The sequence below is a fragment of the Megalobrama amblycephala genome, linkage group LG3 (assembly GCF_018812025.1).
Source record: "Megalobrama amblycephala isolate DHTTF-2021 linkage group LG3, ASM1881202v1, whole genome shotgun sequence".
NCBI classification, from domain to species: Eukaryota; Metazoa; Chordata; class Actinopteri; order Cypriniformes; family Xenocyprididae; genus Megalobrama; species Megalobrama amblycephala.
The window spans coordinates 58,072,627-58,088,149 of NC_063046.1; the positions used below are offsets into that span (position 1 = coordinate 58,072,627).

The 15,523-nt window shown below is 35.4% G+C and overlaps 1 protein-coding gene across 1 annotated transcript; it reads right to left on the reverse strand.

The window, feature by feature from the left end:
* Positions 1-12,885, reverse strand: tmem41b (transmembrane protein 41B). Its single transcript, XM_048186212.1, has 7 exons — positions 12,601-12,885; positions 8,892-9,009; positions 8,669-8,797; positions 6,068-6,161; positions 5,867-5,971; positions 5,644-5,782; positions 1-2,451 (listed from the first exon to the last, which is right to left on the reverse strand). Exons 1-7 carry the CDS (start codon positions 12,686-12,688, stop codon positions 2,282-2,284), a joined length of 843 nt encoding a protein of 280 aa, XP_048042169.1. The 5' UTR covers positions 12,689-12,885; the 3' UTR covers positions 1-2,281.
* Between the last annotated feature and the right edge of the window lie 2,638 nt (positions 12,886-15,523).

The window sequence follows — 15,523 nt, forward strand, 5'->3', positions numbered from 1 at the left end:
TGTTACTCATGTATTTAATCATCTTATAATAAATATATCATGTTTAAAGAAGACAGTTAGACATGAAGAGATTTTAAAAATACAGGACACGACAATACATTCTCAATTAAACCTTAATACTGTAATCAGTAACCTTAATTTATTGATAAAGACATTTCTGTAAAAATATGCTAGAGAAAAAAAATCAGGATGACTATAATTTAGGAAATTATAAATGGGTGAGAGAGACACACTAATCATCATAAACACAGTTTGCCGAGACTTGAAACTGTTTCAGAACAAACGCATAACTCACATTTGCTCTCTGTTCGGTACAATGTTACATCAAGAGCTGCTGGGAACATTTGGACATTTAGAGATGACACAAACTAAATGTTGATCAAAGCTGCAGATATTTATTAATGCAGCATGAGATAAATCAAATGAGGGAAGAGGGAAATGATATCTGGTATAAGACCGTCCCTCTTCGTACCCTTTCACTTAAAAGAAATTCAGTGCAAACTATGTTCATTTAACCTCACGCACATCTTATTGATTCCATCCCAACATAAAGTCAGTCAGGAAACTAGTGTATTGACGGTTTAACGGTTCAGGTATCCATAAAGTACAAACAGTACTGTAGTTATTAGACAAACGCATGACATTTTCTTAAGACTGATTTGTTTGACTGAAAGGCAATTTGAATGGCATAAAATCCCACTAAGCTGCCTCAATTAAATAGACATACTCCATTTAAAACCATTAACAGTGGTTTGGCTTGACTAGGTCCAGGATACTAACTGTAACAGTTACAAATCTCCTACATTTCCAGGCTCAGAATGTAATACTTCCCTCTGTCACGTGGCTAAAACGAAAATTAGAAACAAAAACACAATATATTAAGTTCAAAATCAATCATTTGGCCATTTCAAAACATCACATCCAAATGTAAAGAAAGGAAAATTGCATTTGAAATGCTAAAATAAGTCTTAAAGGGATAGTTCACGCAAAATGAAAATTCTCTCATCATTTATACACCCTCATGGATATGATTTTCCTTCTTCAGATGAACAAAAAAGATTATTTTTAGGAAAATAATCCATCTCTGTGAGTCCATATAGTGAAAGTGAATGGGTGTTGCTTGGTTGACGCTAGAAAAACCACATTGGATGAATCAATGACTTCTGAAGGGAAATGATTTGTGTGTGGAAGAAAAATACTAATATTTTTAACTAGAAATCATTGCTTCCGGCCTACTGTTATATGAGCGTTCATGAGAGGGACGTTGTGACACTTGATGGTCTTAAATGCATTGTGAAGTTTGCGCGAGATCTAACAGAAGCACGGAGAAACGCCACTTGTTGTGCGAGCTTCACAACACACTTACAACTATCGTTTCACTTCAGAAGACATTGGCTGGGGTCATGCATCATGATCACTGGGTGTGGTTTTTCACCCATCAATCAAGCGACACCCAATGGCATTATATGGACTCCTAGAGATGGATTATATTCTGAAAAATCTTTGTTGTGTTTATCTGAATTAAAAAAACATTGCAGTAAATGATGAGAGAATGGGTGAACTATTCCTTTAATTGTTTAGTATGTGTGACATCAGGCTATTCGTTCCATTTATTTTACTTCAAGTAACCTGTTATATTAAGGCAAAACCTTTCTAAATTCAATCTACAGTCTTGATCTGTAATACTAATGTGGCATCATCCATATTTATCAGTTTTAGGTCTATAACCAGAGCTAAGCGCTATCATCTACAGTCGGCAGCAGTACGCAGGGCACTGTTAAGAGACCGTCCATTCAGATCCCAACTGCAGTCTCAGCTGGCATAAGAAATAAAGATTAGAGTTAGAGAGAAATCCGTAAACCCACAAAGCACACCCTCGAAAGGTTTCATAACACATTTGAATATTAAATTAGCTGTAAGACCAAAGAAGTCGATGTTGGCACTTTCCATTTTAGCTCAGCAACTTCGGAGGGAGTGAAAACGTCTCTTCCAGTGTATCGCACATTAATCATTGCCGTTTTGCGGAAAATATTGAGAAATTTCACATCCTCTGACTGAAGACATTGATGTGGAAAATATTGCTTGATGCTAATGATGATAGAATTTTCATCCCATGAAAGTCCTGTCCAAACAATGGAAGGCCTGTCCTGACAGCCACTGGCTGCCCGTCGTATGACAAAATGAGCGCTTGCCGTACATGCATAAAGGAAGAGAAGAAAGCAAGGAGAGGTTTGTAGGACCAGTATCATTCCTGAGTTGAATCAAGCAGGGGTGGAGATCTCTATTCAAGCTTCTGCTGAAGTTTCTTCTGAAAGCAGACGGGCAGGATGGAGACAACAGCTAAAACGCCCAAGACGATAAGAGAGTTCCAGGACACGGCCTCGCCAGCCGTGGTCAGTTTGTACAGCGTCGTCCCTGCGTTTATCGCCACAAAGGATGGAGGAGCCACTCCTGTAGATCAGACAACAGCTATTAGATGATTCACTTGTCAAATGATAAAATTTAACTCTCTTTTAGAGCTGGACGATTAATCATTAAAAGATCGCAATCTTGATTCAAACACTTGATTTATTACATAAACAGTTTATACATAGAAAAAAAACATTTTTGATTCATCAAAATATCCAGCATTAGCAGCTATCTGACCTAAACTGGGTTCTGATTGGTTCATTGTATTCTAAACTTAATTGGCAATCAGTTGTTGAAGCTATTAAGGTGTGCTGACCCAAAAATCTTTTACAAACCTGGGCCAAGTTTAAACCAGTAACCAGCAACACAGCTGGCAAAGGGGCATGTCTGACTTTGACATGTATATATTGCAATTATTATGTAATCAAAATGAAAATTATTATTGCTGGTCTTCAATGATAATGTCAAGTTACTCTAATGTACTTGCACCAAAAAATAATAAGGATTTATGCTGATATCGTCCAAAACCACACTTTGCTAGGGGTGTTTTCAAACTTTTGGAGGGCAGTGTAAGTATTGGGATAAAAGTTTATAGTTCAGATATAAACACTGATGTCTACGGTAGCGAACAAAATAGAGCAAATCAACTTTTGAAAGTAATGACGCTTCAAATAACGATTGTATCAATTACATTGTTACACCAGTAGGTGGCAACAAGTGACTTTAAAATGTATGCATTGAATCATTCATTCAAGAGACTCCTTCAAAAACGCTGATTCATCTTGTAATGAAACAAGTGAAGTATTTATGAGTGAGTCATTGAATCATTCATTCTAAACGTTTTTAAAATAATTCATTCAGATCAATTACACATTTTAAATAGACTGAAGCAGTTAACATTTTGTCAGAACATTGTAAATTTCGTTATTGTTGTCTGTTGAGAATCATGCAAGAATCGCGATCTCTGTTTAAAACAAAAAAAACGTGATTCTCAATGTATCCAGAATTGTGCTGCTCTACTCTCTGGTGGTCTTCAGTTATTTTAGATGGAAAAACTGCAAGTTTTGAATTTGTTTTTTTGTTTTGTTTTTTGTACTTTATCGGAATGGTACAAAAATAGTGATCTTCGCAATCAAAAAATGATCAGCATAGTAAATTAACTGGAATATGGTGTACAATCTAAAATGCCTAAATATATATACAGATGCAAAACATAATAAAAGCAATTATGTCTGAAAATATTCTTATATTTTCTTCCCTAGTTGCTTAAAGGTGCCTTAGAATTAAAAATTGAATTTATCTTGGCATAGTCAAACAACAAGAGTTCAGTACATGGAAATGACAAACAGTGAGTCTCAAACTCCATTGTTTCCTCCTTCTTATATAAATCTCATTTGTTTAAAAGACCTCCGAAGAACAGGCGAATCTCAACATAACACCGACTGTTATGTAACAGTCGGGATCATTAATATGTACACCCCCAATATTTGCATATGCCAGCTCATGTTCAAGGCATTACACAAGGGCAGCCAGTATTAACGTCTGGATCTGTGCACAGCTGAATCATCAGACTAGGTAAGCAAGCAAGAACAATAGTGAAAAATGGCAGATGGAGCAATAATAACTGACATGATTCATGATAACATGATATTTTTAGTGATATTTGTAAATTGTCTTTCTAAATGTTTCGTTAGCATGTTGCTAATGTACTGTTAAATGTGGTTAAAGTTACCATTGTTTCTTACTGTATTCACGGAGACAAGAGCCCCAAAATAGGCAGTTAAAAAAATTAATTAAAAAAAATCTATGGGGTATTTTGAGCTGAAACTTCACAGACACATTCAGGGGACACCTTAGACTTATATTACATCTTGTAAAAAAACATTCGATGGCACCTTTAAAAGAAAATAATTGAACAAATTAAACCCTAATTGAGGAATACCAGAGGGTTACATTTTATATTGAAGTTTTTTTGGCTTTTAAATCCATATTTGTCAGATTTAAGAGCATCCAAGTTGACAAAATGTACTTTTAGCAGATTTAGGGTGTGTTCACACTTGTAGTTTGGTTCTCTTGGTTCTTTTGGTCTGGACCAAAAATTAAAATGGGTAACACTTTTTTGATAGTCCACAACAGACTACAAGTAACTTTGCAACTAGATGTCAACTTATTCTACTAACCCAAACCCTAACACCTGTCCCTAACCAAACAGCCTACTAATACTCTAATGAGAGTTAGTTGACATGTAGTTGCAAAGTTACTTAAAGTTAGGAGAATGTCTAAAGTGGACTATTGAAACAAAGTGTAATGAAATACATTTAGTCAAATACACTGCTTTTATGACGTATTTTGTGACAGAACATCCTAAACAATGCTGTGTGCTGGGCTAAATGCGCTTGTATGATGGTATTTTTACCAGCTGAGAACTTGTGAGGTGCTTATAAAATGTGTAAAGAAGTCAAAACAGCAGCAAAAATTCCTTCGTCACACACAAATGAAGATCTGCTTCAAGGGGATGCAGTTCAGACGCCTGTACCGGACTGTAATGGGCAACATCGCGACTGATATGAAAACAGGTATGCTCGAGCATTCTGTCCTTTTAAGGGTTGTATCTTGTGACATCACATCCTGTTTTTGGTTTGTTAGGATGTCTTTGGTCTGTATTGTGTTCATATTTCAGGCAAACCGCACCAGAGTTCGCTTGGAAGCGGTCCTAGAGCCACCTTTTCAGCAGTCTCGGCCCCGTTGTTTGGTGCGCACCAGGGTTCAGATGTCAGCGTTCACAATTATTCAAATGAACCACACTAAGAGAGCAATCGCACCAGAGTTTGTTTTAATCAAACCAAACCTGCCAAGTGTGAACACACCCTTAAAGTCAACATGATGCCATTTAAAAGCCATTTTACCTCAGTAATGTAATTTATTTCCATGTCTATTTGGAGGGACATGATATTATCTATTGGCATTTAACTGGATCATGTTCTGTAGATTCCTGAAACACCATCAATTTTCCAATGCTCTTGACTTTAAAAAATAAACAGGGTGAATTTTGATTGCAAGTTGACTCTGCATTCTTTCTCCTCCAACAAAATGGGCCAAAGTTGATGTCGTATACTCTTTATAATGAGAAAATGGCATCTGACAAATGCATCTTAAATGCAGCAACACCACACAAATGTGTGCAACTGTGAATCATTCTTTGTAAAAGTGATCTTGTTCGAAGATTAATCTTACCAAGAAAAGTGCCCAGGAAGAAGACCCCCAGAGGTACATTAATAACCGGTGAGGTGATGTTGATGAACCAGTTCGGAAGGAAGGGAGTTATTCTCAAAAAAATGATGTAATTAATGAGGTGCTCTCTGTGCTTGTCCACCTACAATGACATTAAACATCGGCTCAACATTACAGCCAGTCAATTTACATGCAAAAATGAAAGTTTATGATGTGAAAATGTCACCTGTTGAGACCATTTCTGAGCTCTCTCTGTGAGGTACTTGTAGACCATCGGCCTCCCGACTAAATAAGACAGCATATAGCAGAAAGACGCTCCGAGGCCTGAACACTGTAAAGCATAAAACAGACATAACTTTTCATACTGAGACAAAGTCTGGCAGACAGACAATTTTGAAAGGAATCTGCATACAAACAAGGAACTTACCAGACAGACGAGGAAGAGAGCTAGAGGAAAAGGGTAGAGATAACCAGACAGTATACTGAGGAATATGGAGCCTGGGATGGCAAACGTCTGAAGGCTGAGTAAGGCTTAGTTAAGGCCTTAACTAAATAGTGAATAAATACAGAGCAGGCTGGGACAAATCTGTTACATACTATAAATGATATTGAATCTAACAAACATGAATAACAAATACTCCAAGCAATTATTCTGCCAACAGGGTCTAAGCTAACTTGTTAGTAAAGATGTTGTGTGTTATTCTGTCGATCATCACACAAAATAATTTTGACCCATCCATCGGTTCGCAAAAACAAACCAAAAAAATGAGTGCAATAATGCACTTACAACTGAAGTCTAAAGACCTGATATACTCACAACAAAGTTTTTTTCCGTTCTTCGCTTAGGGGTAAAAAGAAGTTAGAAATATGTGACCAGTGGTTTACTGTTAGGGAACATCCCAACGCCGCCCACACTGCTGAGAGCGACGTTTAGACATTTATACAACTTTATACAAAAGATAATTTAAAAGCAAGCAGCTTTATAGTATTAAACATGAAAAACACTGTCTCTTTTGATTAGAATTTCAGCTTAATTCTTCTACTATAAAGCGGCTCCCCATTGTGTTCATGTTTTTACTCACGGACATCAGACCTTGAGGGACTGAACAGAAGAAATGAACTGGAGAAGACACCCATGTCAATAAAGGCCGAGCCTAAGAGCCACACCCACCTATTACATGATCGCCATGATTGCACCAATAGGAGTTTGAAGGTGTTTACCAGCATTTTCTGGAAAGTTTGCTTTGGCAAACTGTTTCAAAGTCCAGAAACAAACACCAAACAAACTTCGTTTTGGCCTGATTTTGTTCGAAATGACATCACACTGTTCATTCTTCAATTTCGCTTGAAGTAAATCAGGGCCTTTAGGGGAAAGACATTTCGGAAAGTTAAAAATTGGAATAATAAAGTTCCAATTGTTAGCTTCATTAGTTAACATGAAGTAACAGTTAAAAATACTTCTAAAGTATTTCTTAATTTTAGTTAATATTATTTTCACATTTATATCACACTTACATTACTGCATTAATAATACATTATTAAAATCAAAAGCTGTGTCTTTTAATATTATATACGGACCTAAACTAAAGTGAACTACCAACAAACAGCTGTATTTTATTAACTAACGTTAATAAAGATTAATAAATATTGTAACAAATTGAGTAACATTTTATTTTCAGTGTCCTTGTTACATGTAGTTACTATAGTAATAACTATAAATTTTGCATAATTACATGCAACTAACCCTAAACCAAACTTAATTCTATAGTAAGTACATGCAGTTAATTAGTATTACTCAGTACTTAAATGTAAAATTACAATGTAACAAAGACACCTCAAAATAAAGTGTGACCCAAATTGATTGCTCATTGTTAGTTATTGCATTAACTAATAAACCTTATTGTGAAGTATTACCAGAAATGTGTTATTTGGAGTGTCCTGTTAAAGGGGTAGTTGATTATTATTTCACTTTTTTAACTTTAGTTAGCGTGTAATGTTGCTGTTTGAGCATAAACAACATCTGCAAAGTTACGACGCTCAAAGTTCAACGCAAAGGGAGATATTTTCTTTCACAGAAATCACTTTTTAAGGACTACAACAAATGGCTGGTAGGGACTACAACAAGCTTCTTCCTGGGTTAGTGACATCACAAACCCTAAAATTTACATAAACCCCGCCCCTGAGAACACACAACAAAGGGGTGTGGCCATGTTGGGCTGCTTTAGAGAAGAGGAAGAGTTGTTGTAGTAGAGTGTTGTTGTCATGCCGTCATTTTACGTCAGACTGCTTCACAAAGGAGGGTCAATTCAACACTGGATTTGCACAAAAGATTAACATGACGGCACATGCTAGTCGATGAGTTGAATCAACTCCACAGCAACTACATAAATTTATCCACTAACCATTCAGAAACATCCAGTTTCATTCTAAAAGTTGTAACTTCTTCCTGAGTCTCTCCATCAGTGTCGACTCCGGTTTGAACAATGTAAGGCTGAACACCGTTACTGACAATCCTCATTTTGGCTGCGTGAGATTCTCCAGCTTTGTTGTTGTTGAGCTGTTAAAGCTCCGCCCTCTTCTGGAAAGGGGGCGGGGAGCAGCAGCTCATTTGCATTTAAAGGGACACACACAAAAATGGCGTGTTTTTGCTCACACCCAAATGGGGCAAATTTGACAAGCTATAATAAATGATCTGTGGGGTATTTTGAGCTGAAACTTCACAGACACATTCTGGGGACTCCAGAGACTTATATTACATCTTGTAAAAGGGCATTATAGGTCCCCTTTAGAGGTCAGAATACTGTTCTAAGTTGTAAGCTATTTTAATCACCAGTCCGATTCATAAATATTCAACATTTTCATTTGATTTACTGAAAGATCTGAATTAAATGAACAATTAATTCTCAAAATGTATATCGCTAGGTGGAATGTGAGGTCAACTACCAAATTTACAAGTCCCAAATTTCAGCTTGTTCTTTTCTCAATCAGTCCCTTGAAAAATCCAGATTACTCATGGCACAAAGGATACAAGATATATGTAGCAAAGTATGCTAAAAGCACTTGGGTGTAATATGTGTCCTTGTATTTAGACAGCACTGTGCCCAATGCCTTTGCATCATCCATGTCCTTAGGAATTTTGATTTTTCCCCTCTCGTCTCTGCAAGACATTAAGAAAAGCATCAAACCATAAAGCATCCATAAAAAACTCCTTCAGTACAGAAAACTACAGTCAGAAGGGGAGGCAGACTTACTCGCTCAGCTCTGGGAAATTTCTGAACACTAGATACATGACGCAAGCAGAACAGGCAAAGATAGAGACGAGGAGGAGGATTGACATGCGTGCAGAGGCTCCTCCTGGTGACTGGGCTCCTTAGAGAATAATTCAAAACACATCATGAATAACCTCTCAAATCATCTGTGCAATGTGTTGCATACATTTGCATCACTTGTTCACAGTCCTCAGGGAGATTCAGACCCGTGAGAGAGGTCCTATGTGGTGAGCTAGAGAACGCCAAAAATATGATAGTATGATTAGTATGATAATGTGACATCATCTTAAAGGAGCAGTGTGAATATTACTGACACCAAACTGGTTTACAAAAATAACTTTCTGAGGAAGATCTAGGTGGTTTACAGGCTCAATCCTTGCCCAAGTCATTGACATATATAATATATATTAAATATAAATAAAAAATTTTTTAAAATCAATTATTATCAGGCTGAAGATGTTTTTCACATTTAAATATTAAGTTTTTTATTAAATCCATCTTTTTTGTTGTTGTATGTGTGTTTAAAATAACCTGTTATACTATCAAGTAATATGTTTTATTTGTTCATACAAACCCGATTCCAAAAAAGTTGGGACACTGTACAAATTGTGAATAAATAAGGAATGCAATAATTTACAAACCTCATAAACTTAGATTTTATTCACAATAGAATATAGATAACATATCAAATGTTGAAAGTGAGACATTTTGAAATGTCATGCCAAATATTGGCTCATTTTGGATTTCATGAGATCTACACATTCCATAAAAGTTGGGACAGGTAGCAATAAGAGGCTGGAAAAGTTAAATGTTCATATAAGGAACAGCTGGAGGACCAATTTGCAACTTATTAGGTTGGGTGTGGGATTGGGTATAAAAAGAGCCTCTCAGAGTGGCAGTGTCTCTCAGAAGTCAAGATGGGCAGAGGATCACCAATTCCCCCAATGCTGAGGCGAAAAATAGTCGAGCAATATCAGAAAGGAGTTTCTCAGAGAAAAATTGCAAAGAGTTTGAAGTTATCATCATCTACAGTGCATAATATCATCCAAAGATTCAGAGAATCTGGAACAATCTCTGTGCGTAAGGGTCAAGGCCGGAAAACCATACTGGATGCCCGTGATCTTCGGGCTCTTAGACGGCACTGCATCACATACAGGAATGCTACTGTAATGGAAATCACAACATGGGCTCAGGAATACTTCCAGAAAACATTGTCGGTGAACACAATTCACCGTGCCATTCGCCGTTGCCGGCTAAAACTCTATAGGTCAAAAAAGAAGCCATATCTAAACATGATCCAGAAGCACAGGCTTTTCTCTGGGCCAAGGCTCATTTAAAATGGACTGTGGCAAAGTGGAAAACTTCTGTGGTCAGACGAATCAAAATTTGAAGTTCTTTTTGGAAAACTGGGATGCCATGTCATCCGGACTAAAGAGGACAAGGACAACCCAAGTTGTTATCAGCGCTCAGTTCAGAAGCCTGCATCTCTGATGGTATGGGGTTGCATGAGTGTGTGTGGCATGGGCAGCTTACACATCTGGAAAGGCACCATCAATGCTGAAAGGTATATCCAAGTTCTAGAACAACATATGCTCCCATCCAGACATGCGACAAAGAAGACCTAAGACAGTTGAGCAACTAGAAGCCTGTATTAGACAAGAATGGGACAATATTCCTATTCCTAAACTTGAGCAACTTGTCTCCTCAGTCCCCAGACGTTTGCAGACTGTTATAAAAAGAAGAGGGGATTCCACACAGTGGTAAACATGGCCTTTTCCCAACTTTTTTGAGATGTGTTGATGCCATGAAATTTAAAATCAACTTATTTTTCCCTTAAAATGATACATTTTCTCAGTTTAAACATTTGATATGTCATCTATGTTGTATTCTGAATAAAATATTGAAATTTGAAACTTCCACATCATTGCATTCTGTTTTTATTCACAATTTGTAGTGTCCCAACTTTTTTGGAATCGGGTTTGTATTCCTAGTCAGCATTAAAAGTTATCACATCAGACTCTCCGTTCACTCCAAATCATTACGAATCAGAAATGCTTGAAAAATACGATTCTTAGTTCAGTGAGAACAACTCAGACTAGGGGTGTAACGGTACACGTATTCTTACCGAAAATTTTCGGTACGTGTCTTTCGGTTCGGTACATCTTCCCTATTCTACTTACGGAAAAAAACAAAACTGGCGCCGCATTCGTTCCATAAGTTGAATAAGGAAGGCGTAGGACATACAGCGTAAAATGACCAATCGTTTCTCTAGATAAGACCCTTATTCCTCATCTGGTATCGTTTAAAGCCCTTTGAAGCTGCACTGAAACTGTAATTTTGACCTTCAACCGTCTGGAGGCCATTGAAGTCCACTATAAGGAGATTGTGCCCCAAAAAAACTAAATAACGACTTTTTAACAATATCTAGTGATTTCAAAACACTGCTTCAGGAAGCTTCAGAGCGTTATGAATCTTTTGTGTCGAATCAGCGGTTCGGAGCGCCAAAGTCACGTGATTTCAGCAGTTTGGCGGTTTGACACGCGATCCGAATCATGATTCGATACAAAAGATTCATAACGCTCTGAAGCTTCATGAAGCAGTGTTTTGAAATCGGCCATCACTAGATATTGTTAAAAAGTCATTTTGGTTTTAGAATATTAATAAATATTTTGTTTTCGCTTTATAATATTAATATTGAACCACTGTACTCACATGAACTGATTTAAATATGTTTTTAGTACATTAATGGATCTTGAGAGAGGAAATGTCATTGCTGGCTATGCAGACCTCACTGAGCCATCGGATTTCATCAAAAATATCTTAATTTGTGTTCTGAAGATGAATGAAGGTCTTACGGGTGTGGAACGGCATGAGGGTGAGTAATAAATGACTTTTTTTTTTTTCATTTTTGGGTGAACTAACCCTTTCAAATGTTTCAGCCAGTTTAACATCTATTGAATCAACAACAAAATTAAAGAAGTATTCTATAATATACAAAATTAGAATTTATCCAGTTAAGCATGTTTTGGATATAAAAATATGTGTATTTGATGTGCTTTATTTATTTTCAGAACGGCATTTAGGAATGTAATAAACAATTCATTAGGCAATTATTTATTCATATACATAAAAAGAAGCAGCTCTTTGCAAAAAAAAAAAAAAAAAATTTAAGTGACTTTAAATTATACATAAACCTTTTGGAAAAACACGCTGACAAACATGTAATGTACTTTCTTTCTCTCTATTATTTAATGTTGGTAATAATGTGACAATGTAAACCCTCTTGTTCTTGTGGCATTAAATTAAAAGAGAAGTTTTGATCAGTTAAGAGGCTGAACTCTGACTTAAAGCATGAGTAATGTGAAAGCAAACACATCATCAGAGTATTACACAACACATATGGTCAGATAAACAGTGACATTCACAGTCCATCTCAGTTTGCTGTACATGCCTTATTTCTTCCCTTGTAAGACACACTTTAAGATAAGAAATAACACAGAATCGATTAATATCGCTGAACTGTAGTATATTAATTTTATATTAGTCCTAGATATTCAAGTTCCAGCTGTCATATTTTCAAGTCGTGTTTAACAACAGTTTCTCAGCATATATATGAATTATTCCGACTCTGAATAATCGTGGAAAACGTACATAATAACTGTGTGAGACTGATATCAGTGTGAATGATTACCTTTATTAGTGTGGCTGGAGGGCCTCGGTTCCTGCTCGACCAGAGGACTGCTCTCGGGCTCACGGTTTCCGCCTCTCTTCTTGGCCATGATGATCTGTTTCAACTAAAGAAAATAACGAAGGCAGATCTCAGATGTTAACTGAGATCATATGTCAATGTAAAAAGCTAAACGCGAGGTTTCAGCCGGCGATCTCCTCCTACTTTCTCAGGATACCGGTGACCTGTGACTATCGTCCTCTTCCTCGGTGCTGTGCTGTTCAGTTCAGATGACACCGGCATTGTTCGAGCGCTACTGCCATCTAGTGTCAACAGAAACACCATGACTACAGGGATAATAACCACTAACTTACTGCAACAAGATCACTGTAACTACTTAACCCTCAACAGGCCTCTGGGACAAATGGGGGCACCCATAGGAAATTAATGGGAAATACTATAATTCAGAGCTATTTTTTATTATTATTTGTCCAATAATAAAAAATAAAAAAACAATAAATCAAACACAACGCAGATCATACATACACATAAATGAAGGGGTGAGCCACATTCACACACGCATATCCACAAAAGCATTGTATTGAAAGCCATTGAATTGCTCTGTCTCCTACTTTGTCTTTTCCTTATAGGTCATATTTGTCTATAAGTATATTTTGGCACAAATGTTTTTTAAAACATTCTACAAATGTAACTTGTGATAAAATCTAAAACTTAAGAGGTTCATTACAACACATATTTTTATACCATCATATTTTAATAGATGTCACCAGAGTCACCATATTTTTAGCTGTCTGAACTTTCTGAAATTATTTTGAATTATTACTGAAGTAAAATAAATATTAAATGTAACATAAAAATAAACATATTTTACATAAAAATATGGTACTTTTACAGGTACACTACCAGTCAAAACATTACTATTTTTAATGTTTTTGAATAAATACACTCATTAAGGCTGCATTTATTTCATAATGAATACAGAAAAAACAATAATACTGTGAAATATTATTACAATTTTAAATTAAGGTTTTGTATGTTAATATACTTTAAAATATAATTTATTTCTGTGATGCAAAGCTGAATTTTCAGCATCATTACTCCAGTCTTCAGTGTCACATGATCCTTCAGAAATCATTCTAATATGATGATTTGATACTCAGTTATTATCAATGTTGGAAACAGTTGTGCTGCTTAATATTATTTTATAACCTGTGATACTTTTTCAGGATTCACTGATGAATAAAAAGTTTAAAAATATCAGAATTTATTTAAAATAAAAATCTTTTGTAATAATATACACTACTGTTCAAAAGTTTTTTTTTAAAGAAATGAATACTTTTATTCAGCAAGGATGAGTTAAATTGATAAAAATTGATAGTAAAGATTTATATTGTTAGAAAAGATTTCTATTTTGAATAAATGCTGTTCTTTTTCTTTTATTCATTATAAATCTTTTATTATTATTTATTATAAGGTTCTATCTGCGTTCTGAGCAGTTCTGAGATATTGAGTTTCAAAATTGTTGTGTTCCACATAGCAAAAACTATATGGGGAACAAGTTTCTTTCATGTAAATGACAGAGACCCTAAATGTGTTCTAAATGTACTCAAAATCCTCTCAAATTTGTAAATAGGGATTTTTGGAACGGGATTTTTTTTAATTCTTCACTTGGAATTATAAAGTTCTATCTGGCAAAAAATTAATGGAAGCAATAATTTTCAAGAAACACAAACAGTTTGCTTATAATTTGTTTTAAAACATACAATTAGTGTTGTAACAATGTGTTGACATACATGAGAAAGTTAAATTTAATGGTTTTTATGGCATTTATTTTATATTCTAAATGAATTTTTTTTTTTCTTGTTCAAGTTAAAAGGCAGTGCTAAATCTTTTGTCCAGTGCAGATGTAAAATTTAGGTAGGAATATAGTGGGTAATTTAACACATTTCAACTCTTGTTTATAAACAGAAAGCAGCAACTGTAATTCATCTGACAGGACTTTATTCCACAGAAAGACGGACAGGTGAAAAGACTTTCTTTCTAGACATCAGTATGGCTGAAATAACATGCTGACGTTTATTGTTGTAATTAAGACCCCATCATATAAACTATTATTTATATGTATTTGACCTTTAAGGCTTAATATTGTACAATTTAAGACATTTTAAGACTAAAAAACTGCAAGAAAACAGACAATGCTTCAGCAAAGGTGTTTAACAAAGTTAAAAAAATGTTAAGAAAAATGTTTCACTGACTATATATAATTTAAAATATTTCACATTTAAAATATTTAAATTACTTCAACTATGCAACAACTCAGTTTTTACCAACAATGTAAAATTTAACATTTCATCTCACTTAATCTAGTATACACTTTAATCCAATGTGCAATAGCATAAAGCTTTATAGATATACAGCTCAATTCAACACAGGATGGATCAAGGTTAAAACATAACCTAATATACATAACTTTCCCTCGTATGACAATGACATGACTGGAAACAAGCAAATAGACTACAAAACCTGGATCTATCCTCTTAATAGCGCTGCTGGCTAACGTTAGCGTGTTGTCTAACTGAAAATAACTCCTCAGCAACAGATACAGCAAAACACACAAAAAGACTGGAATTCCCTGAAATTCCAAGTTAGAACCAAGTTAGAGTGCAACTTTGTAGAAAGAACCTTTTTGTTTTCTAAAATGTACACAACTTAAAAAAAGAAACATCACATAATGCAAATAAGTTTTCACAGAATATGAATATGTTAATAACTTAATTTTGACAACAATGTCAGATAGAACCTTCTAATTCCAAGGGGACGATTAGTTAAAGCACTGTGAACTAACATGAACAAACAATGAACAACTGTATTTTCATTAACTAACATTATTGAGCAAAACACATGAAGTAGCACTTCATTTTAACAT